General features: G+C 30.7%; 2 protein-coding genes across 2 annotated transcripts; one reads left to right on the plus strand and one right to left on the minus strand.

Annotated features, from left to right (window-relative positions):
* Positions 1-6,904: 6,904 nt before the first annotated feature.
* Ntl (Neurotransmitter transporter-like) lies at positions 6,905-14,308 on the plus strand. Its single transcript, XM_065500025.1, has 10 exons — positions 6,905-7,133; positions 11,027-11,158; positions 11,236-11,399; positions 11,470-11,531; positions 11,783-11,906; positions 11,967-12,300; positions 13,296-13,447; positions 13,506-13,634; positions 13,705-13,905; positions 13,965-14,308. The coding sequence occupies exons 1-10, from the start codon at positions 6,905-6,907 to the stop codon at positions 14,286-14,288; spliced, it is 1,851 nt and encodes a 616-aa protein (XP_065356097.1). The 3' UTR covers positions 14,289-14,308.
* Positions 14,309-19,685: 5,377 nt separating this feature from the next.
* On the minus strand, positions 19,686-25,961 carry LOC135950489 (sodium- and chloride-dependent neutral and basic amino acid transporter B(0+)-like). The gene is given in 11 exon segments (XM_065500027.1): positions 19,686-19,765; positions 19,768-19,993; positions 20,060-20,266; positions 20,333-20,461; positions 24,388-24,536; positions 24,608-24,935; positions 25,015-25,150; positions 25,222-25,322; positions 25,390-25,559; positions 25,616-25,750; positions 25,820-25,961. Coding segments are annotated over 11 exon segments (1,803 nt in total).
* Positions 25,962-26,368: the final 407 nt, after the last annotated feature.

The following is a 26,368-nucleotide window of genomic DNA, read 5'->3' on the forward strand; positions in this document are numbered from 1 at the left end:
GTTGCAACGACAAACCAGAATTGTTTTAGATGTCAGCGACATCTGTTTGTCAAAAAGTTTTATATTTTATTTTAACTGTCATATTATTCGAAATAATTTGATAGTTGTATGCAAAGCTGTAAAAGAATTTTAGAAATTGAACTATATTTTAAGGAATTAACAATTCTTATAAGGCATTCTGTAAGATATAATTCGAATAATTAATTCTTAAAGCTTTTGATGTTGTTGAATCAATTCCTAGGTGAATTAATTCCTATGAAATGACAAATTCCTTTTGAATGAATTATTATCAATGCACTATAGGTTAAATGACTACTTTTTCTGTGCTAAATTAATAACGACTACAAAATCATGGTATTCAAACCAAAACCTTAAAGAATTTCGAAAGTAAGAATAATTCTATTCATGATGTAATAAGTAAGGTGAGAGCGTTTCGACAACAAACACAATATTTCTTGCTGATAAGAGCATAGGTTTTGTCAAAATTGAATTTGTCAAATAAAAAATAAACAAATTTTATTTTTGCATATTAACTAAAAAACGGCCGTTAAATTTAAATTATTTTTGAGAAAGAACAACGGTTTAATAGTGCTTTATCCAAATTTCATTATATGACATCTTTCTATTCACATTTTCATTCATGTTTTTTGATTTAAAATTTTTTTTCTTTGAAAATAAAATTTATTATTTTTTCAAAATAAATTCAGTTTGACAAAACACAAGCACTTTCAAAATAGATAAATAAAAATCAGCTGTGTGGTTGATTTCACCTTACTTAGTGCATCCTGAATTCTATTAAAAAATGGAATTTAACCCACTAATGACCAAAAATTAACCCATTTACAATCATAAATGCAAACTTAATACATTAATTCTTCCATGGATTCACTGCAACATAACAGTTGAATTACTTCTGGTAGAAGTGTGGAACGTTTTCGGTTTTGAAAGCGCCTATCTAAAAATTATGTGGAAATTAATGGATCTGAGGTACAGCTTAATATTAATATTAATTCGGAGCTTAAAAAATATGTCTTCTCCGCTTCCATTACAGCGTCTTTTTGCATCTCAAAACTTTTTCAGCAATATGAAGTAAAATAGATTGCAAGGAAACTTTGTCAAGAGTCTCATTTGCTTTTAAAATTTCAATAATTCATATTCGTGAGTGATTTTCGGAAGTGGGTTATATGGGAGCTATGACCAATTATGGACCGATCGTCATGAAATTAGGTCGTGTGATTATTTTCTTTATGAGAGTTGAATTTTCTGTTGTTTTAAGAGATTTATGCACGTTAAAGTTATTTTCGGAAGCGGGTATTATATGGGAGCTATGACTAATTAAGGACCGATCATCATAAAATTAGCTGACATGAACTCCGTATATATAAAATTTGTGTAGATACCTACATATATAAATTAAAAATTTATGACCGATAAAGTCCAATTACGGGAGGAAATTTGTATGGGGTGGTATAATGGACCGATTTTACCCAATTTAAATAGGATTCGTCTTTGGGCCGAAAAAATTATATGTACCATATTAAGGTTTGTGTTAGACTAATATTCTTGGACATTACAAACATCTGCACAAACGCATTATACCCTCCCGACTATGGTGGTGTAGGGTATAACAAATTTATTGTTTTCGTTATATGCTTTTCCACTTCATCTGAAAATACGTTTACTTCAATTTTGTCCACTACATGTTTGAAAACGGCATAAAATTTTTCTTTTTTTGAATTTTCGTTAAGCCAAATTTAAAAAAAAACCTAAAAAAGATAGTATTATTCGAAAACGGCTAAAAAGGGCTATTATATGTAAATGAAAATTGGTTTATAACATTTCAATATATTCATTTCTGATTTCATTTAATCTGCCGAACTTTGCCGAAATTTTAAAAGCTTCCACGAAGTTACATTTTGAAAACAATCACAGCACTTTTAAACAATTTTATCACATTTTTTAACAAAAAACATTACTTACTTACTTAGTTTATTGTTCTCCATTTTCACTTTCTTGTTTATAACTCGCGAAATTATTTAAACATGTAATTGAAAATTTGAAAGCAATACAGGCTTTTCAACAAAATGTATTAAGTAATTACGATGCAATGTCTTTGACTGCTTGTTGTCCAATGGAATTTAATATTTACCAAAAACAAAATGGCATTAAAACAAGTGCAATATTTGCATTTGAAAAATTGGACTTTAGCACAGTTTTGGTAACCGTTTAACCTATAGTGCAATGTTAAATTCACTATGAATGAAACATTTTTTTTCAAATTCAATCTATTACAAATTGAATTAAATAATTTTTTAAACTAAACCCTCGTATGAAAACATTCATTCCACTGGCGTCGATGATGTAAGATTCTTAAGTTTCGGATACCTACTCAGCATTTGGATTTCAGTGGATTGATCTATCATGTAATTTAGGTATTCTGAAGTTGGGGAGTGTGTATAATGAAAATTTTCGGTAAAGGGTGTAAGTTCTAAAATTGCTGAAATATTCTTAAGTTTTTCTTTTATTTGCACAAGTTGAACAAAAGCGTTGAAAAGTGAATTCCACCGGGTTATTACAGGACATTTTAAAGAATGTCCCAAAATAAATGTTTTTACCTTCTTATGAAATTTCTTAAAATTTGACTCAAAATCTTTGGAGGCTAAAAGACTTAGTGTGTGAGAGCATCACCGTAAATGGGCAGGAAGATATTTCTTAATATCGTCATTATGAAACTCGAATTCATCATCTTCATTTAAACAATCCGATGAATCATAAAAAGTCTCAATTCCATATTCCTTCAATGTTTTGATGAAATTTTACGCATTGTCTGTTACTGTAGCAACTATTTGTCTGTTATTGAGGTTGTATTCGTTGTGTATTTCTTCAATAATTTCATTAATTTTTACAAAATTATGGCAAACTGTAAAGTTTCTACACGCTAATGCTGCAAACTTTCTTTAAAAATGGTAATTTATCTATTTAGTGATATGTATACCCAAAGAATGACCGGCTGCTATTTCTTTCGCGAAATCGTTTTTGTCGTTTTTCTTTTGGGGGGTCATAATTTACACCTTCAATTAAGTCGTCGGAGGAAAATCACATTCGCTCATTTTTACGCCCTTCACCTTCGTGAGAAGGGTATATATAAGTTTGTCATTCCGTTTGTAATTTCTACATTTTTCATTTCCGACCCTATAAAGTATATATATTCTGGATCCTTATAGATAGCGGAGTCGATTAAGCCATGTCCGTCTGTCTGTCTGTCCGTCTGTTGAAATCAATTTTCTGAAGACCCCAGATATCTTCGGGATCCAAATCTTCAATAATTCTGTCAGACATGCTTTCGAGAAGTTTGCTATATAAAATCAGCAAAATCGGTCCATAAATAACGGAGATATGAGCAAAAAACCTGGATTACTAAGTCATTAATATAGACAATATGGATATCTAATGATAGATATTTCAAAGTCCATTGCAACGATGTAGATAAGGCTATAGTAAGTTGGACCTACAATGGATCAAAATCCGGAAAAATATTTTTTAACCCGAATTTTTTTTTGTCATAAATTTTTTTTCAAAAAAATTTAAAAACTAAAAAAAAAAATTTTAAAAATTTTGGAAAAAAATTAAAAAAATAAAATTAAATTTTGTTTACCTAAAAATATTTAAACAAATTTATTTGAAAGTATAATTTGGTGAAGGGTATATAAGATTCGGCACAGCCGAATATAGCTCTCTTACTTGTTTTAATTTATTTTATTTAAATAGAAATTATTGAACAATATTTTTTATTTAATTTTTTCTTGGCAGTTTTGTTATATAATGACAGAAATAGATTTGCACCACACCAATATAAATTAGTAAAAGTTCCCAAATGATAAGATATAAAAATATTATGACAAATAAATATGTTAATATATATATTTATATCCTAACCAATGGGTTTAAATTTTTATTATGAATATTTTATGATTTTCTCTGTAATTACATACATTTAAATATTCAATTTAGAAAAGTGTATATATGTATATTTCGTATTTGCGCAATGTATATTGATTTTAATATTAAACTATTACAAATTGAATTAAAACTTTTTACAACCATTCAATTTGTAATAGAAGGAATTAAAAAAAGTACAAAAATAGTAAAATTTTTGAATTCTATGGATAGATTTTTTTTCCAAAATTGCGAATTTTTGTAGATGTTTCTCCACATAATTTATGATAACTTAAAAATTGTTAGTCTGATATTATTTAAGTAAACTTAAAAAAGTTCCAATTTACATAACCTTTAATCTGTTTATTTAATCGGCTCAGTATATTCGGAGTTATAATAACAAATTGAAGCAAAAAATATATTTTTTACATGAAAATAGCAAATTTTTTGGTTTTAAAAAACTCATGAAAAATCGAATACGGCAGAAATGGTTCAGGTTTATTGATTTATCGCAAACCCAAATATAATAGCAACTAAATGAGATATCGATCATAAAAATCGATTGATTTTTTCGAATTTATTCACAATTAAGTGAATTTACTCATTTTAGTCCAGTCACTGATATTTGTTTAATGACTTCATCAAGGTGTCAGTCAAAGTTATATGCATTTGAATTTAAATAATTTAAAAAAGGACAAATTCCCATTTTTGGGATTTTTCAACCCTTTTTTGGGATATGCGAGATTCCGGATTACTCTGCAGCACTACCTCTTTGTGCATGTCAAATTTCATTCGAATCGGACTAACCGTTTAGATGTTACAGATTTTTATTCCATACCACTGTGCGTCATTCAGCTTTCTATAATCAACGCAATATTTGGTGCTGCCGTCTTTCTTCTTAACTAAAACTACGGGCGAACTCCAAGGACTTGCAGATGTCTCAATTACTCCGTTCCACTCCATTAAAGGAATACTCCTTTTTGCTCCAAACTTATTTTTGCTGCATTTTGTATGGATACTTTTTGTAAGCCATAGAGCCATATTCCGGAGAGAAATTTAAATGACAGCTAGGAGAAATCATTGTCCGATTCATACATTTTTAACAATTTGTCCTTTTATAACACCGTACGACACTCAATATTAGACACGAACCAGATGATAAAAGTCTGAAACTAGAGATTAAACGGAGCCAAATTGCGTTCTCAGTTTTTTATTTTGTGGTCCAAATGAGTGGGCCTTATATGGGAGCTATGACTAATTAAGGACCGATCGTCACAAAATTTGGTTTTTTTTTGACATCTTCTGATCCTGACAGGATAAAATAAAGATAATACAAAATATTTCACAACTCTTCTTGTTCTTTTGACATCAAATTTGGTATTGTTGGAGCAGCAGAAGTATTTTTAAATATTTTTTGAAAAATGTACTTCTTTGAAACTTTGAAGTCCTTTAAAAAGGATAGAGGATCTAACGATCCGGTTCGTGTCTAACGATTTTTTCTCTTTTTGTTGTACGGTGTTATCTGCAATGTGTTTACAAAAAATAATCAATAATATGCATGCAGTATGTGAAAATTATCAAAATTTTTGGAGGTCTTACATTTTGGTCAATAACTTTGGTTCAGCTAATCTGATTTTGCTACGGTATAAATTTCATTAATTTCGGTTATGTATTTTGGACGATAGTGTTTTACACAGACAGACAGACAGACGGATCAAGAATATATACATATATTTTTTTGGGTCTCTGGTGAATATTTCCCAATGTTAGACACGGAATGACAAAAATAAATATATTCAGCACTTTTGGTGGTGGAGAATATAAGAATAATTAAAAAAAATGGAACCCTACGGTTATTTTAGAATAAAGATTGAGCTATTAGCATATCTCAGCCCATGCTTCGTACTGTAATCCAAAAATTAAAATTCACCATTAGTACATTCACCATATTAAATAAAAGTAACAATTGATTAAACAGGACACAGGATGAAAGAGAAATTCATTACAGCAACTACGGATAAATAATATTTTTTTTTTAGACATACGAGTACTTATTGTCAAACAGTTGTGTAAAACTTTTGTTAAAACCCTCGTTACTCCACTCTGATGTTTAGATTATTAAATAATTCTTTGATTATCTACTGTTTAATAAATTAACAAAATGTCATTAACACTATAACAACCTTAATAGTTGTGAACTTCTCTTATTGTGTAGATATTTGTCATATGGCGCGTATGGCACCTTGTGTTTAGTTTGTTGCAAAAACGATTTAGTTATTTATTCATTTTATTTTATATTTTTTTTTTGTTTAGTTCCTCATACTTAAATTGACGATGCTTAATCATTTAAATTAGCAACAATAAAAAAAACACTCTCAACGAGTACCTACAAGTGAAAACTAAAAAAATTCACACAAATTTAGACAAAAATTTACTAAAGAATGAGAAAATAGCAACATCTGCTGTGGCAGCAACAACAAATACATGGATCAAGACAACGTAATTTGGGGAGTGACGGAAATGGGGGCGCAAAAGGAAAAATGCAAAGAAAAAAAATCTCAAAATGTAAAAAAGTTCTTCAAATCCAAAACACAAATTCAATTTAGTTGACATCGAGTTTTTGAACGGTTACAATGTGGAAATTCTCCCCAAGAAGTAAAGCAATGTGAATAGAAAGGAATATTTAAAAAAAAATACATTTGCAAATACCTAAGTACGTTTAAAGGAAAATATAAAAATCCATAAAAACTATGATCAAACTATTAAAGTACATATTTAAAAGTGAAAATCAAGTGTTACTAAATTTAGAAACAAATTAAACACAACACTTAAAAACGAATTTTAAAATTTTCTACACCATTGTGCACTCGCATTCAAATTTTAAGTGAACAGAATTGTTTTTTTCTTTATTTTCTTAATACATTGTAAATATATTCGCCTTGGTGTGAGATTTGTTATAAATTTGAAAATGTCTAGTGCGAAACATGTGCAACAACAAACTGATGCTGAAAACTATAGTGGCGGTTTAAACACAAAGTCAACTGTTGCTGATGTTGCTGGAGCTGACAAATACACTCCCGATGAAAATCGAGGTCGTTGGGGTTCAAAGACCGAATTTATATTATCATGTCTAGGTTATGCGGTTGGTCTGGGAAATGTTTGGCGTTTTCCATATCTTTGCTATCGCAGTGGTGGCGGTAAGTTAAATAGTAATTTTTAATAAATTGTAATATGGTAATTGGATTGCTAAAATGCAGACCGACATTTAGATCGAAAACAACCTGAATGTAGTATTTGCCAAATTTATTTCACAATAAGCCCTCAGGAATAGACGGAATTTATCCGAAAGTGATAATAAATGCTATTGAGATAGCTCTTTTTTAATAATTAATACCAAATTCAATTTTTTAAAATCAAATTAGATTCTTCTTCATTCCATTAAAGCATTGATCACGAATCTATTCCTTAGTACTTCAATCGTATTGAATACATTAAGGAATAATTTCTTTACAAATTAAATACACTGTCCAACAAATTAAGACTTTTTGACAGAATAGCTACCCTATAATTCTGAAAGGCAATATTGAGTACATCATTTTTGTAGAATAAAAGATCGTAAAAAATATATTTATGATCCGAATGAGTTGAAATTTAAAATATAAATAGTCCTTGAGAAGATCTACAAAAACATGCATAAATATGTAAGTTATCTCTTTTAGTTCAATAGATATTTATGTTTATTAGTTTTTTTAAATTTTACTCGCTCTTTTTTTGGTTTGAAAAAAAGCTTACCGAAGCTTATGGTGAATTTGTTCCATCTGTTCAGAAGTGGTGGTTTTGACACGGAAGAATTGGAGGCATTAATCCATGAAGATTCTTGTCAAACTCAAGAAGAGCTTGAAAAATCATTAGTAGCTGCTCAAGCTGTAATTTCAAAATGTTTGCGAGTATCAGGATTCATTCAAAAGCTGAGAAATCGGGAAACATACGAATTGAAGCCAAGAGACCTTGAAATACAATTTTGAAAAGAAAATAATTTTTGCACCGAATCATTACTTGCGATGATAATTGAATCCATTACGATAACTCGAAGCGTGAGATCGTATGTGAAGCCCGGCCAACCAGCCGAATCACACCAAAGCCAAATATCCATTTCGCAAAAATAATGCTCTGTTTTTGGTGGGACCGAAGGGGCTGCTGAAATCTGGCCAGACCATCACAGGGAACCTGTACCGAATGCAACTGATTCGTTTCATGCGAGCAGTTGACGAAAAACTGCCAGATATGAATATATCATCATGACAACGCAAATGTTGCAAAATAAAAGCTAACAATTTAAAAAAATTCCGCATTTTTAAGTCATTCACCCAATATTAAAGAAAAAAAAATTAGTGCAGTAAGTCTCATAACTCGAATTTTTCAGATATAATTGGGCAATTAAATACATATGTATGTCAAATATTTAAATAAAACATGTTATGACCCAGATCAAATGCAATATATGCTGAACACTATCTTGACCCGGTGCATTTCGCTACCCCTATGGTAGTAAAATAAAAAATGTGAAAGGATTTTGTATAATAAATAAATGAATATAATTAATTCAGGAATTTATAAAAAATATCCTGCTCTTTTAAAAAATGTTGATACTTTAACTCATTTGAAGCATTATTTTAACTATTATATATTCAATTATAACTATTTTCTTTACATGAAAGGGTTCATTCCTACTAATCCGATTCCACCCTATTCAGCCAAACATCCTAAAATATTACAAAGTGATTCAGACAAAGTAATGTCTGTTTCGAACTCGCCCATTTTTAGCTACACTTCGTACTGTGGTACTAATCTTAAAGACTTTCACAATTTTTGTTCTGCAAATATTCGAAAATAACTAATACAATCCAGCACATTTTCAGCCAACTACGTAACATGGTAACAAAATAAATCCTTAAAAATTTTACGGATTTCTCTAATACAATCCACCATATATTTAATAATATATATTTATATTGTATGTGAAGTTCCATGTCCACTATTAATAACCCGCACATTTTCAGACAAATTACATAAAAAAAATGTTTCGGATAAATTTTGAAGAGTCTCACAATTTTAGTTATTCAGATATTTAAAATTAAGTATGTATTTTGTATGAGGTGCCACGCCCACTAATCCACTTCCGCACATTTCCGGCCAGACTATGTAAAATGATAATATAGCTATTCGGACAAAGTTTGAAGAATATCGTAATTATAGTTCTGACTTACCCCCATTTCCGGTCCCTTCTATTTTTGGTTGAACTTCATGCAGTGATAAGCAATTGATTTATATGAAGTTTGAAGACTTTCTCAACTATAGTACTCCAGATATTCGAAAATAACTATTTACTTTGTGTGATAGGTGACACGCCCACAAATACAAATCCCGCTCGTTTTTAACCAAACTCCGTATAGTGATAAGAAATAAATGTGTACAAAGTAAATGTGTACAATTTACATTATATAGGAGTTACCACGCCCACTAAATCAATACCGCCCATTTTAGACAAACTTTGAAGACTTCTACAATTATAGTTCTCCAGAAATAACTATTTACTTTGTATGTTGTTCCGGTCCGTCCCATTTTAGGTTAAACTTCATGCAGTGATAAGGAATTGATTCGTATAAAGTTTGAAGACTGTCACAATTATAGTTCTGCAGATATTAGAAAATAACTATTTATTTAGTATGGGTGATTGTATGATTTATACAATCCCGTCAATTTTGCGTTAAGCAGCGCACAATCGTAACTTACCAGACATTCCATATTAAATATAAACTTTTTCCCGATTTTCCCCTTTTCATCCCTTCAAGGTCCAAGTTATAAAAATATAAATAGCCCATTGATGTTAATATGTATCTTCGTTGCAAATTTCAATCAAATCCGCTTAGTCTTGATTGTTTAAGAACTAAAGATACCAATTTTACCGTTTTCCCCTGTTTATGCCTTTCTGGTCCAAATATTGACAAAAGAGATACTGATGTTTAAAGTGAACCAAAAAAATAAAATGCAGAGGTTGTCATTTAGCAATTATGTTTTATTTAAGTCCATAGAGTACTGAAATTTTTTAAGTTTTGTTCGATCACTTCGTTTTAGATTCTTAACGAAGTCTCCACGTAGCAATATTTATTGCTGCAATTGTCAAATTTGATTGCGTCAATGAAATTTGCGAGTGTAGACCGCAAATTGCCATAAATAGCAATCTATTGCGCAATGATTGCTTTACCCCAGGTCTCCACGTAGCAATATTTATTGCTGCAATTGTCAAATTTGATTGCGTCAATTAAATTTGCGAGTGTAGACCGAAAATTGCCATATGTAGCAATCCATTGCGCAATGATTGCTTTACTGATTGCTTTACTGATTGCCTGAGCAATAAGCTGTCAGTTTAGTTGACATTAATGTAAAATTTCTTCTTTCTGTTATTCAGTGCAAATAATTTATACATATTTTATTTATTTAAGTACCAAAATTAAAAAAAAAAAACAAAGAAATTAGTGAAATAATCATTCAACACAAAATATAAGCAAAATACACATCAGTTTTTCATAGAACTTCTCGCGTTGAAAAATTTGTATTTGTGACGAACATTTTCTCCACCTAAAGCAATCAGCAATCGCTGTGCTGTTGTTCTGTCGACGTTATTGCTTGTGTTTAGCAATAAAAATTTCTACTTGGAGACATAGGGTTAAAGTTACAACTTCAAAACATCATAAATAACTTCTCTTGAAACTAATTTTTAATTTTTCCATTTAAAAACTAAGTGATCTAGAAAAACTATTTTTGGAATAGCCGTAAACGTGTAATTAGTAAAAAACTTCGAATCGGGATAACGTTATCCTAAGTAGATTAGTGCTTATAATCAGGTATTTATTGCTGGATCCATGCCTTCTTTTTTGGCAATGAATTGCATTAGAGCTATTAGCTGCTTATTCTGTTCGGTCAACTATTTAATAAATCTCAAATAAATAATTGTATCAAAATTTTAACATTCTAATAAATAATTTTTATCCTTTATATTATCCTATCACATTATCTTTCTACTTTACAGGTGCATTTTTAGTTCCATATCTTTTAATGTTATTTTTCTGTGGCATTCCATTATTTTTTATGGAAGTTATTATGGGTCAATTTTCTAGTTTAGGATGTATTGGAATCTTTCGCTTGGCTCCTTTATTCAAAGGTAAGTACACAACGTATTTCGAGCTCAACAAATATATTCAGTGTATATCTAAACCATATTTTATTTGCCGATTTCAGGAGCTGGCTATGCAATAGTTGTAGTAAATATACTTTGTACCGTTTATTATTCGGTAATCATAGCGTATCCCTTAATGTTTCTTAAACATATATTTACTGACAAATTACCGTGGGAATCTTGTGGGAATGCTTGGAATACGGATAATTGTATTGAGGTGACTGAGGTAAGAATTTATTTCCGATATCTGCATATAGCTGTAGTTATTCTAATTTTATTTTTGAAATTTATCATAGATGGCTCATCGTAATATTACGCATCGTGGAGATTTCAAAACACCAGCTGATGAGTTTTTCCAGTAAGTATGATATAATGTTATAGTTCATATAGAGATTCCTTTAGAAGACTGTCTAAAATATGTGCTACATCAATGAAAAATATCATTTGAAGTTAATTCTATTGAGACTTCTTTAAAATAAACATGATTGTGAGATTCTGGTTCTAAGAAGAAATTCTGGTTCCTTTGAATAAATAATTAGGAAATAGTTATTGATTTATTTGTTATTCACATCATCATTAAAGTTATTATACATACTTTTTTACTTCAAGTTTAGAAATTTTAAAAATATCCAAAGGGATTGATGAAATTGGCACTGTTCAATGGCAGCTTTTTTTGGCCGTACTGATAGCCTGGATTATGGTGTATGTGTGCATTATTAAAGGCATTGAAACCGTAAGTTTATTACAGAGTTTTGTTTAATAATTTCAAAAATAATTATGCTATTCATTGCAGGTCGGTAAAGTGGTTTATTTTACCGCCACTTTTCCCTTCATCATACTATTCATTTTATTTATACGTGGCGTAACATTACCCGGTGCCGCCAAAGGCATTCTATTTTACATTTATCCAGAGTGGTCTCGTCTATTAGATCTCAAAGTTTGGGCTGATGCCGCCATACAAATATTTTTCTCATTGGGCCCTGGTTGGGGTGGTATTGTCAATATGGCTAGTTTTAATAACTTTCGTAATAATGCGAAAGGTGATTCTATCTATATACCGATTATAAATTGTTCCACGAGTATTTTTGCGGGATTTGTGGTATTTTCGGTATTGGGATTTTTGTCACGTAAGTATTTTATTTTCAATAGAATAGTTAGCTTTTTTGTTGATTTCATTGCAGACATTTTGCTGTAGAAATGTTGCTTCTCTTGCAAGCAATTGTTTTATAGAAAAGTGGCTTCTGTTGCAAGCCATTGTTCTATAGTTGCTTCCACGTGAGCAATTTTTCTATAGAAAAGTTGCATCCTTTGCAAACAATTTATCTATAGAAAAGCTACTTCCCTTGCAAGCAAATTTCCTATAGAAAAGTTGCATCCCTTGCAAGCAATTTTTATATAGAAAAGCTACTTCCCTTGCAAGCAATTTTTCTATAGAATAGTTGTTTCCCTTACAATCAATTGTTCATTGAAATGTAGCTACTCTTGCAAGTAATTGTTCTATAGAAAGGTTGTTTCCCTTTCAAGATATTTTCTATAGAAAGTTGCTTCCCTTGCAAACAGTTTTTCTATAGAACATTTTCTTCCCTTGCAAACAATTTTCCTATAGAACATTTTCTTCCCTTGCAAACAATTTTCCGTTACAGGCAATTTTTCTATTGAAATAATGCTTCCCTTGCAAGCAATTTTGTATAGAAAAGTTGATTCCACGTGAGGAATCTTTCTATAGAAAATTAGCTTCCCTTCTATAGACAAGTTGCTTCCATTGCTACTCTTGCAAGCAATTTTTCTATAGAAAAGCTGCTTCTCTTGCAAGCAAATTTTCTATGGACAAGGTGGTTCCCTTGCAAGCAATTTTTCTATTAAAAATTTGCTTCCCTTGCAAACAAGTTTTCTATAGAAAAATTTTTTCCCTTGCAAGCAAGTTTTCTATAGAAAAGTTGCTTCTCTTGCAAGCAATTTTTCTATAGAAAAGTTGCTTCCCGAGCAAGACATTTTTCTATAGAAAAGTTGCGTCCCTTGCAAGCAATTTTTCTATAGAATAGTAGCTTCTCTTGCAAGCAATTTTTCTATAAAAGCAATTTTAGTATAAAATTATTAAAATTTGTGTAATATATATTTTTAGATCAAACTGGAATTCCAGTGGCAACTGTTGCAACATCTGGACCCGGTCTAGCATTTATAACTTACCCGCAGGCAATATCAATGTTGCCGTTTTCTCAAGTATGGGCAGGTCTATTCTTCAGTATGCTTTTTTTGCTGGGGTTGGACAGTGTGGTAAATTCCCTAATTATTAAATTATATAGAGGCTACATCTTAAATATTTCCTTTACAGTTTGTACAGATCGAAGCCATAATTTCATCCATATTGGATGAAATTCCCAAAGTGAGGCCATATAAATTTGCAGTAACCTTAATTTCCTGTATTCTGATGTTCTCCATGTCCATCATACTTACTACAAATGTAAATACAAATAATGGAAGCAATTCTAAGCAATTTAAAAATAAAACCAATTTTTATAATTTATAATTAGGGAGGCATGTTCATTTTGCAATTGCTGGATTGGTATTCAGCTTCAGTATCGGTGATTTTGATTTGTATATTTGAGATTATAATGGTCGGTTGGATTTATGGAGTCGATAACTTTATTGATGACATTTACTTTATGATTGGCAAAAAGCCCGAAATAATCTGGCGCTATTGTTGGAAATATATAACACCACTTATTTTGGTGGTAAGTGCAAATAATATGCATTAATTTGTTAATATTTTTCATAATTTATATCTTTACAGTCGATTTTCTTTACCACCATTGTCTTCAATAGGCCCGTGCGTTATAATGACCAAAGCTATCCCGAATGGGCCATTATAGTGGGCTGGTGCAGTTGTGCCATTTCTATAATTTGCATTCCTTTATATATGCTAAAGAAAATCTTACTGCCCAAAGGCACTCTAAAAGAGAACTTCTTGCGTTCGTTGCAGGCTAAATTCTGGTTACCAGCTCAAGATGATTATCGCTTGGCCTATAATGAATTTAAGAATTCGCAAAAAATTATGAAAGAACTAACTATGAATAATTTTGAAACTTTAGAATTGTTAAAGAAAGTTAAAAAGTAGTTTAGTTATATAGTGTTAAGGGTTAAGTAATAGTGTTTAACTATCTTCTTAGTACAAATTGCATGAAAAAGATGTACAACGTTTTAATAAATTCCAAAAATTTTAAGACAATTTAGAATAATATGTGGTGTTTTTATAATTGTTTTGGAACATCAAAAGACATCATCGTTAAAAGTATCATGCAGAAATTTCCTCTATAAAAATTCTACACAACCGAGTTGAATTTTTGCGCATTCGCAGATTGGACTTCTTAAATTAGAATATATTGTATTCTCTGTATTATATTGTTACATTTTTACCTTTTAAAAATGGTGGTTTATTTCCATTAACTAAACCGGATAAATGTGACTGCAAATAAAATTCCAGTAGCTTCATGAAAGTTCTACCATGATTAACTAAAAGCTTTTATTCAATGTTTTATGTTCCACAGCCAAATTTTATACATTGTGAATGTACCTTTATAATTCACTGTCGATCAATATTTTAATTGCATTTGTAATGCAGTTTAAGCTTCATTCTTTTAATTTTTCTGTTATACATATTTTTTATTATATTTTTTTATGAAATATATTTTAAAATAAAATTTAATATATTTCCAAAACAAAAATTACGTCATATGCTTTCAAAAGAGCAAATAAGTAAAAAAGTAGTTCTAATGTATTTTGTTTTTGGTTTCTGCTGCTCTTTTGTTAGACAAATTGTGAATACCGCTATTATTTCATATAAATAATGTTATATGTTCGTCATAGAACTTAATACTTCTACTGTATCCTTAATGGGGTTTAAAACTAATATTTGGAACAAGCTATTCATCAAACATAGATGTTATAGTTAAATGTATTAAAGTATTTTTAATTAATTTTAAATTTTCGGTTTTTCCCGGGAAAAAAATTTAAATTTCCCGGGAATTCCCGGCAATAATTTTACAGGAATTCCTGGCCGGGAAATACCGGACCCCAAACCTAGTTATGACGTTGTTGCAGCAAATAGGCGATATGTTTACAAAAATGATATCAAATACCTTATTTCCAGTAGCTTCATGAAAGTTCTACCATGATTAACTAAAAGCTTTTATTCAATATTTTATGTTCCACAGCTATGTTAATAATATCCACAGATATGTTAATAATGTCTACAGTTATGTTAACTTCTGTTAATCGAACGGTAAACAACATTGTCCACAATTAGAAGTCTCCAAGAAAAGAAATGTTGAGAAACTTGATGCAACTTGAAACCTGCCGTTAGAAACCGTTACATTTGAATTCAAATACAATTTCGTAGCAATATTTTAAATCGACAAGAACAAAAATGTTGATTTTTGATGAAAATGTGATTGATTGAAATTTCAGTTCAAAAATCGAAATTTTATTATCAAGCTAGCTATGACAGATCCATCAGGTCGTGCAAAAACAGGCAATCTTACATCTCAAATCTGAGAAATGTTTCGCGATATCGTAAAGAGATTCTCGTCATTCCAGAACGAAGTTGGATGTCGTATAGATAACCCTGATAGATATTAGCTCAAATTATAGAGATATGTATCAGCTTGTTTCAGAAAAGAAAATTTCAAAGTGCTTGTGAAAGAGTGACAAATATCATACTCGTTGCCTATGGAAAACTTTATTTTTCTTTCGCTCTGCCAACCACAACCATTGAAAAGTGGTTGTAGAGCATATGGTTCGATATTACTTTTTTTGACAACCGTCATTTAATTCATTTAATTTAATTCAAAATTTAAAATTTTTTTCTAATCGAAAAAAATTATTTATCTAACCGCAAAAAAAACCATGCACAGTGGGGTCAAATGCCCTTTTTTACGGATTTATTCAAATCTCAACAACAATAAAAGCGATGCTCGTAAAATTTTACGTGAGTAACTCTTAGACCAATCCGCATATTGTAACAAAGTTTTAGGAATATAGGAGGGGGAAGTCTTCGAATTAATCACAAAAAAACTTTTAAACAAGCATATACAAGCGTGAGTGCGTGAGAGTTAAATTGTTAAAATCCCGCTTGCTATTCATTCACGATTATAAACTCAACGGATGGAAAACTAAACTGAAATAAAGAAAAGGAATTCATAAAAGTTTATTATTGTTTATCTCATTATAATACAAGAATATAGCCACGCCCAGGCCTGACTCACACGTGAATCAGGTATTAATAATCACAACACTTGAACATCTCTTATAAAACAAAAAACAATGACAATAACAACAACAACGACAGCGATAAAACGTTTAGCAGAATCGCAAAGTGCTTTTTGTTGGTAGACTTAACGGGTGAAACTGTTACTAATTTACATATAACTTACGATGCGATGCGCAAACTAATTTTTTCTGCAACAACGCTTAACTGTCCAGGCTTTTAAATTATATTAAATTCTCTGCCCAGCTTTATGTCCATTTGAACTGATAAAATCCATTTTTTTTTGCATTTCCATTATAAAACTTAATAAAAAAGCCAATTCCACAAATAATTTAAATTTAACCAAAACTATCAATAAATACCTGATTAGATTTGTTAATTTTTCGAAATTACTTATTACAAATAGTATTTATTTGCGCAAATTTTTATCACTTTTTTAGGTTTTTTCCTCACAATATGTAATTTCAACACGTGACTATAAAAATACCGTTACATATTTCACATTAATTTCTTGCCTGAGATGTAGAATTTTGTGCTTTATAAGCTTGAAATTTGAAATTTGTTTTATCAATTAATTCGCAAAATTAGTATATTTGGCCCCTCTGTGCGATGCCTTGTTATGTGTTAATTAATAGTTATACTGTCGGTTAAAACTGTATGAAAACTGTCAGTATAAATATTAGTTAACTCATAATCAGACATCGTGTTATGGGGGTTAGAATTATTTAGTTTTTTAACCAGATGATTTAGATAATGTTCAAACTGAACACATTTAAAGTTGCGCTGTTAAACAAGAAATGTCTTTTATACAATATGCCTGGCTAATGGGATATATACGAAAATCAACTCCATATATCCGATAACACCAATTCCCACCGCTCTTGATGACCGAAACCGCAGCCTGAAAAACAATGCATTAGTCCGTCTGAAAAACATTTTTGTATGGTGTTTTTCGATTTTTCTATTATAAAGGATCTGATCCTGAGTGAGTGGGAAAAACATCTTTGTAAGTTACAGTTTTTTGCTTTATTTTGTTTTACACTAACAATTGTGAAAGGCTAGTACAATACATATAGATGAATGTAAGCGTTTTTTTTTTAACCTTCGCTTTACCAAAGGTTTTTTATGTACGAGGTTTACCAATACCCACCCGGGTGATACTGCACTTCTATACATATATCCGATGAACAAAATTTTAAAAAATCGAAAAAACCTTATAAAAAGTTTAAAATGTTTTTATTAAATTATATAGAACTCTAAAATTTGTTCATTGAGTCTAAATTTTATTTAAATCGAAACAAAATGAAAAAAATTATTAAGCTAACAAAAACCGAGTGGTCACCCGGGTGGGTATTGGTAAAGCGAAGGTTAAATATATACATAAAAATCTGGACCTAGTCGATGCTCGTATGTCAAAACATGACTCCAATTGTGTACAATATTTGCAGACAAGTTTAATCAAGAAAAAGAGCTCGATCTGTGATCACTCATATTTCTGACCAAAAATCGATTTTTTATATAAAAACTCAAAATATCTAAAAAAAGAAGCAGCTCGTTACATAAAAAATAGATTTTTGCCAGAAATATGAGTGCTCACAGATTAAACGCTTTCAAAGCAGTCACGAACTGCTTTTCTTGATTAAACGCTTATTGGCCAAGTTATTAGCGAATTTAGATATTCTGAGTTTTTAAATAAAAAATCAATTTTTGTTTAGAAATATTAGTGATCACAGACCGAGCTCCTTTTCTTGATTAAACGCTTATTGGCCAAGTTATTAGCAAATTTAAATAATTTGAGTTTTTAAATAAAAAATCAATTTTTGTTGAGAAATATGAGTGATCACAGATCGAGCTGCTTTTCTTGATTAAACGATTATTGGCCAAGTTACTAACGATTTTAGATATTGTGAGTTATTTTACATAAAAAATCGATTTTTGGCCAGAAATATGAGTGATCACAGATCGAGCTCCTTTTCTTGATTAAACGCTTATTGGCCAAGTTATTAGGGAATTTAGATAATTTGAGTTTTTATATAAAAAATCTATTCTTGTTCAGAAATATGAGTGATCTCATATCGAGCTGCTTTTTTGATAAAACGATTATTGGCCAAGTTACTAACGGTTTTAGATATTTTGAGTTTTTTTATGTATTTGATAAAAAAAAATCGATTTTTGGGCAGAAATATGAGTGATCACAGATCGAACTCATTTTCTTGATTAAACTCTTATTGGCAAAGTTTTTAGCGAATTTAGATTTTTGTTCAGAAATATGAGTGATCACAGATCCAGCTGCTTTTCTTGATTAAACGCTTATTGGCCAAGTTATTTGCGAATTTAGATAACTTGAGTTTTTATATAAAAAATCTATATTTGCCCAAAAATATGAGTGATCACAGATCGAGCTCTTTTTCTTGATTAAACGCTTATTGACCAAGTTATTAGCGAATTTAGATATTTTGAGTTTTTATATAAAAAATCGAGTTTTTGTCAGAAATATGAGTGATGACAGATCGAGCTCCGTTTCTTGATTAAACGATTATTGGCCAATTATTAATGATTTAAGTTGTGAGTTTTTATATAAGTAATCGAATTTTGGTCTGAAATATGAGTGATCACAGATCGATGTATTTTGCAGATGTATTTGATAAGTGAACGGGGACAAATTTTATTTGTGTAAAAGCTTTTGCGGATTATTGCGAACATTAAGAAAAAATTGCCAAATCGGTCCAGGCGTCCTGCGATTTTGGAATTGGAGTGGTCAATTTTTATTTTAGTAAAGACTTAAATTGGATTACTATGAAAATGTAAACAAAAAATTAGCCAAATCGGTGCAGCCGTTTTCCGATTTTGGATAAATCGAAAAAGTGGGCGTAAAAGTGGGCGTGGTAAATTTTGTCATTCCATAAAAACCTATGGCCAATATTTTAAAAAAAAAATTGTCTAAATCGATCCGGCCGTTCTCAATGATACACACGGAATGACAAACTTACACATGTATACCCTCATTCACCACTAATGGTGGTGGAGGGTATAAAAAACTGTTAGAACCACTGGATTCAGCGTACTAAAATTAAGTTAACCCGCCGGGTGCCTCGCTTGACAGTTTTTCCAACACAGTAGGAGAATTTCAAAAAAATTTTAATCTGTAATTCCTAAAATTTCATTAAGATAACATCGATTATAACAACATGTTAAGCATTTTCATTATCTGTTGTCATCTGACCAGTTATTAATTGTGATTTTTTATTCTTATTTGATAATTTGTATGAGTATGCGGCCACTGGTTGCCATGATTGCCGACCGCTGATTTAGTTGATGCGTTAAGACAATAATGCTTCCTCGTAACGTTGCTGCTCCTCAGCATCAACCGGATACCAGTCGTTGGGGCGACAACAACGCAGAAAGCGTTGTTTTATTGTACCGATACTCTGACACATGAAACGTATGACATATAGAGGAATAAACATCCAGGGCAAACCAACAAAAATCATGGAAATTAACTGAATACCAGGAACAGCGATATCATATTCATGAGATGCTACTGATATAGCAGTTTGCTGAAAATGCATACAATAAATTAACATATTTTTTATGAAAATAGAAAATATACATTTGATACTTACCAACGAAAATGCCATAAACAGTGGAACCACAAATCTCAAACTGTTTATTTGCCAGGTTGAGAAATGTTTATTTGTCATGAATTTGATGTCACGCTGCAACTTGGTGCGACCATATATCCAAAGAACAATTAGAATCAACAATAGATTTAGGGCGATTTGTGTAATGTAGGAACCCGCTGAGAGAGAGTTAAAATGGGTAATTCCATGCTAAAAAAAGATGTGCTTGTTCTATTATCCTTAGGAAATATTTGTGTTATTGTACTGACAACTTACATTTGAGGTGAAATACAGTGAACATAATCCTATGACAGCGGTAATCATCATACAAATTTCCATCTTACGTTTTCTCAACGTGGCAAATTCATCAAATATTGTAGTCAAAATTGAAATTAATTGTATAATCTGAAATTAAAGAAAATTTGTATACACCTATTTATCCTGGCGTTAATATACATTTTATTAGTTATATTGTTACGGCATTGCATTATCAATTTGAATTTATCGTTCTGTAACGACATTTTGCAACATTCATCATGTTTATAAACATTTCCATCAGTAGAAGCGTCTACTTATCAACAAAGCACAGTGCACAGTGGTATGAGGAAAAAAAAGAGGGAAATAAATTTGTAACTTCTAAACGCTTAGTCCGATTTGAATGAAATTTCACAAGCGCAAAGCGGAAGTGTTGTCGAATTTGGACCTCATGGGCCCACCAGGAGCGGGGCCAGGGGTCCCCAAAGTAGGACACCACGGGTAATCCTATTTCTTCGTTTGTGTTCCGATTTCAAAAAAATTACGTTTGTGGAATCTTCTCGTCGAGCTCTACATAAATATCAATTATCTCTTATAGCTTAGGAGATATTCGCATTTGAAAATTAAATTTTCAACATTTTTACCCACCCTACTCCAGTTTTTTGATGACCGCGGTTCCAAAAATTTCCCGATTTTCTCCATTTTCTCTCATGACTGGGTCCAAAGTTACATGCATTTGAATTTAAAAAATTTTAAAAAGGCGATTTTTCGCAATTTTTTTGGTAAAAAAGTACTTTTATTCTTTGTAAGTTATCGAAAAAATTTCTAAGAGGATGTATAATTAATTTGTACTTTTTAAAAAACTAACTTTAAACAAAATATTTTAAATGAAAAAAAATTGATAATTTTTGATAACGAGGTGACCAGGTCCATTCAAAAAACGCCTATTTTTTATGTAAAATTCAACTTTAGGGCAAAAATTCTCAAATCGCATAGTCGATATCAAAATATAGAAACCTATTTTAGATGGCCCAATATGTTCTTAATTATTTTGTAAAGGGTTCCGATAACCCCGCCCTTGTATGGATATTATAGCCAAAAAACGAAAAAATCCCATTTTTGGGATTTTTCAATACTTTTTGGGAATTGCCGGATTCCTGATTATAAGTTTCAAAATTTGTTTTTATTTTTCCATTTTCAATAAAAAAATTTATATAAGTGTAAAATTTCATTATAAAATATTCATAAATAAAAATTTTATTTCAATTTGAAAAATTTGTATCTATGCCAAAACTCATTAAAAAGCATTTTTTGTCATATTTTTCAAAAAAGTATTCCATGAATTTTTTAATTGTCAAAAGTTATATACATTTTTGAAAAGTAGACAAAATCCTCTATACATTGATATATAACATGTCTACCTTATGTTTTTTACGTGGCAAATTAATTAGGGAAAACTTAACAACTCGTAGATAATTTACCTATCACTGTTATTTGCATTCATAACAAGTAAGAAAGTATGGTCGGTCAAGCCCGACCATATAATACCCTACACCAAGTAAATGAGTAAAAATATTTTTATTTTAAAATTTTAATAATTTTTATTTTTGAGTGATTTTCGGAAGTGGGCCTTATATGGGAGCTATGACCAATTATGGACCGATCACCATAAAATTAGGTCGTGTGATTTATGTCTATATTAAAGTTAACTATGTTGAATTTTGTGTGTATACCGACATTTTTAAGCGATTTATGCACGTTAAAGTGATTTTCGGAAGCGGGTCTATATGGGAGCTATGACTAATTATGGACCGATCGTAACAAAATTTGGTGACATGAATTTTGTATATATAAAACTTATTTGGAGCGAAATTTGTGTAGATACATAGATAAATTAAACATTTATGACCGATAAAGTCCAATTTCGAGGGGACATTTGTATGGGGGCTGGGTGAAATAATGGACCGATTTCCGCCAGTTTCAATAGGCTTGGTCTTTGTGCCGAAAAAGTAATATGTACCAAATTTGATCGAAATATCTTCAAAATTGCGACCTGTACTCTGCGCACAAGGTTTACATGGACAGCCAGCCAGCCAGCCAGCCAACCAGACGGACGGACGGACGGACATCGTTTAATCGACTCAGAAAGTGATTCTAAGTCGATCGGTATACTTTAAGGTGGGTGTTAGACTAATATTTTTGGGCGTTACAAACATCTGCACAAACGCATAATACCCTCCCCACTATGGTGGTGTAGGGTATAAAAATGTTGTTATGTAGGCAACATGTTTTTTTATGAATTTCTATGTTAGGTAAATTCTCAGCGAGTTGTTTAGTTTTCCCTAATTTATTTGACACGTAAAAAACATAAGGTAGACATGTTATATATCAATGTATATAGGATTTTGTATACTTTCCAATAATGTATATAACTTTTAACAATGAACAAATTCAATACTTGAACTCGACTACACTTCCTCTTTGCGCATGTGAAATTTCATTCAAATCGGACTAAGGGTTTAGAAGTTACAGATTTAATTCCCTCTTTTTTTATTCTCATACCACTGTGCAGTGGTTTAGAAAATTTTTTTTTGGAAATAATTCGGTATCTTGGGAACTATTGCAGATATTGTTACGAAATTTCACATGTTTTGAGCTGAGGTGTTTTCGAGTCGATTTACGAGTCAGCTTCCTAGCGCTAATAGGGGCCAGTGCGCTGCTCCTCAAAGTTGGTCACCTCGGGTCTCAAATCAATGGATTTAGAATTTTTGACATTCTTTATTTTCAAATACCAAAATTCATAAAACGGGGAAAATGTGTTCCAAAAACTTTAGAAAAGTGCCCACTGTGACGTTATTTAAAATTTTTTTCTACAAAAGAAAAAATATATGGGATTTTTTGGTAAATAATGTAAAAATACGGCCTTTTTTACAAGTTCCAAATTTTGGTGCGTATAACTTTTTATAGGGAGGAGTTACCTGCTAGCTGGTAACTTTTTCAAATATGACTCCGCTAGTTTTTTTATTTAATTTTTTACCAGGAATACACCTAGGTCCTTATGAATATTAATATTTCTCACATACCAGGGCGCTGATGTTATCATTCTTAATATTTTATTTTGGAATCTTTGAATTTTTTCAATATTAAAAGCTGAGGCCGTGCCCCATAATTGAATTCCATAGCACCATATGGGTTTTATTATTGAGCTGTACAGCAAAAGTTTACAATCTAAACTCAATCTCGAGTTTTTACCAATTAGCCAGTAAATTTGTAGTAATTTTGTTGAGTTGGAATATAATCAAAATGATTCACTATCGCCTTTAACTTGTTCATTAAGAGTTTTTCGAATAGCTTTGATAGATTTGACAATAGGCTAATAATAACCTACACTTGTAAGCGTATTTTTTGTAGATCTTCTCAAGGACTATTAATATATAAAATTTCAGCTCATTCGGATCATAAATGGATTTTCGGAGATTTTTTAAAAAAAATTTAGACCCGAGATGATCAACTTTGGGGGGATAAAGTAAATCGACTAAAAAAAACACATCGGCTCAAACCATGTGAAATTTTGTAACTCTATTTCCCAAGATACCGAATTATTTCCAAAAAAAAAAGTTTCTAAACCACTGTGCAATGTTGATAACAAGCTGTTATTAACATTGATTATAAGTATGACAATATTAACTGTGAAGCAGCTTTAAAAGCTCTAGCTGATCAATGTGGAAATGGAACATTCGAGTTTTTTCTTCCGTTAGATTATTCATGAGACTTCTAGAAGATGGCGCTGTATATATAAGTAGTAACAGCTAGTTGTGAGTGAGTTAGTACATCGTAAGCGCTGTTAGAGTTAACATCAACTGTATTAAGCAATGTATTCTTGTAAATTATAAAGTGTGTTTTTAAAGCGTATATATTAATAGAAAGTAACATTTTTAATAAATAAAGAGTTACAATTTTTAAACTACTGATCGCTTTATTTACAATTAAAAGAATTTGGTTTATTAAAAGTAAATAAACAACTGTTTTTAATAGGTAAAAACTTTACAATATTTAAAAATAATAGACCAACTTACAATTAATAATAGAGCTCCCAAAAACATCATGAAATAGTATAATATAGACCATAAGTTGGGCCATAACATGTGAGTCATAACGCTGCCACTGGCTAAATATAAAGACGAAACACGCTCCACACGTGAATAATAGTTGTTATCAGTTGTTACTGTAGAAGCAAAAAAAGAAAATAATTATAAAAAGTTCAGGTTTATCGTATATCCAAACATATGTATGTACCTTTAAAGTATCTTTCCGTTAAATGGGTCAATAAACTTAGTGCCACAATTACAAACATTTGCCCCAAGCAAATTATCCAACTTGATTTCTTGATGTTTGTTTTGAATTTATTAAAACTTGAAAGTGTTATTATTAAACCCCAACCAGGGCCAGAGGCGGATAAGCCATATATTGGGATCATGTTGAGACTAGATTTATAATCCCAAAAATTTGGCGCAAAAACCCTTTGATAAACGGAACCGGCTCCAGGCAGAAAACTGAAGCGTGTTAAACATATGACCAATAAACCAACGAAAATCCATACAGAATAACGAATTAATTGACCTAGCTGTAAATTAAGACTTTGAATTATCTATCACTTCAAAATAGCTAGATTCTTGAGAATATAAACTATAATAATAAATTACCTTTTCGGTATCAAACAATTTATAAATTATAACTGCAACTATGGTCCAAACTAAAATGGAATACAAAACCAATTGCCAGGATATTGTGAACTCCATAGAGTCATATCTGAATAAATTTTGATCATGGAAAAGAGTTCTGAAAGCAAAAAAACAATAATTGAATCCTAAAATAAAGAAAAAACCTAAAATAAAGAAAACCCAGCATACTTAAAATACAATACAGATGGTATATAATGATTAAGATTTTTAAATAAGGTTTTATTTCCATCCAAATCAGCTGAAGCATTTTGAAATTGTATATTACACAGCTTGAGACAAAAATATTAAATTAGTAGCAGTCAAACAAAAAAACAAACAATTAATTTATTAACTTACATTGATCTCTTCTTCCTCAGTTAAGTCAGTGGCCCATTTCTTCAAACCTTCACAACTCCAGGGCAAGGTGGGCTGCATAGAGGCGAACATATAGACCAAAGGTACCACCGCAAAAATACTATAGTATGCGAGCACACATAAATTGATAGCTAATGCTATATAACCAACACCTATAGGTGCGATTTAAAGTGATTATGATTAGTGATTAGAGGTGGTACAAACTTACCTTTAAATAAAGGTATTAAACGAAATGCTGATATATAACTGCTGGTTGAAAATTGACCCAAAAACGATTGTATTACCATCATTGGTATTGAAAATAGTACCAATGCTATTAGATAGGATGGTATCATAGCAGTATCTGAAAAAAGATAATACAAAAAACAGCTAAATATAGTTGATCAAACGATAGAAATTCTCTAGTACTCACCCCGATATTGTATGGTGAAAAACCAGGACATGGAGAAAAAATCCAAACGAAATGCCAAAGCAATGCCAGCATATATAAAATCATTGGATGTCGTCCATAAGCCTCGTTTTTTATCGGGAATATATGATATTTCATAAACCATAATTAATCAAACTGAAATTAACTCAAATTATTTTTACAGAACATTAAATTTTAATGTAGAATTTAAAGCTCAGTTTTATATTTCGCTTTAAGATTTTTTGCTTTAGGTCCTGTATTTTCTGTGTATGAGAAGATATTGTAATTGAATTTGATTAGCCAAATTATATTTATTTTGTTCGAATAATACAAATAATAGATTTAATTCGTTATATATGGTTACGAAGCTGCATTAACTATTCAACATTTACAGTGCTAGAAACTTCTACTTAGCTCTCTGAAGTTTTGAGATGCATTTACAAGGGGAAAAAATGCATTTTTTTTAGTTTTTGTAAAAATTTTGCTACTAAAAAATTAATTTTGCAATTTAATTTAAAAAAATAGAAATGTGTACGTAATTGTCGTTCTAAT

This window comes from Calliphora vicina, chromosome 2 (genome assembly GCF_958450345.1).
Source record: "Calliphora vicina chromosome 2, idCalVici1.1, whole genome shotgun sequence".
NCBI lineage: Eukaryota > Metazoa > Arthropoda > Insecta > Diptera > Calliphoridae > Calliphora > Calliphora vicina.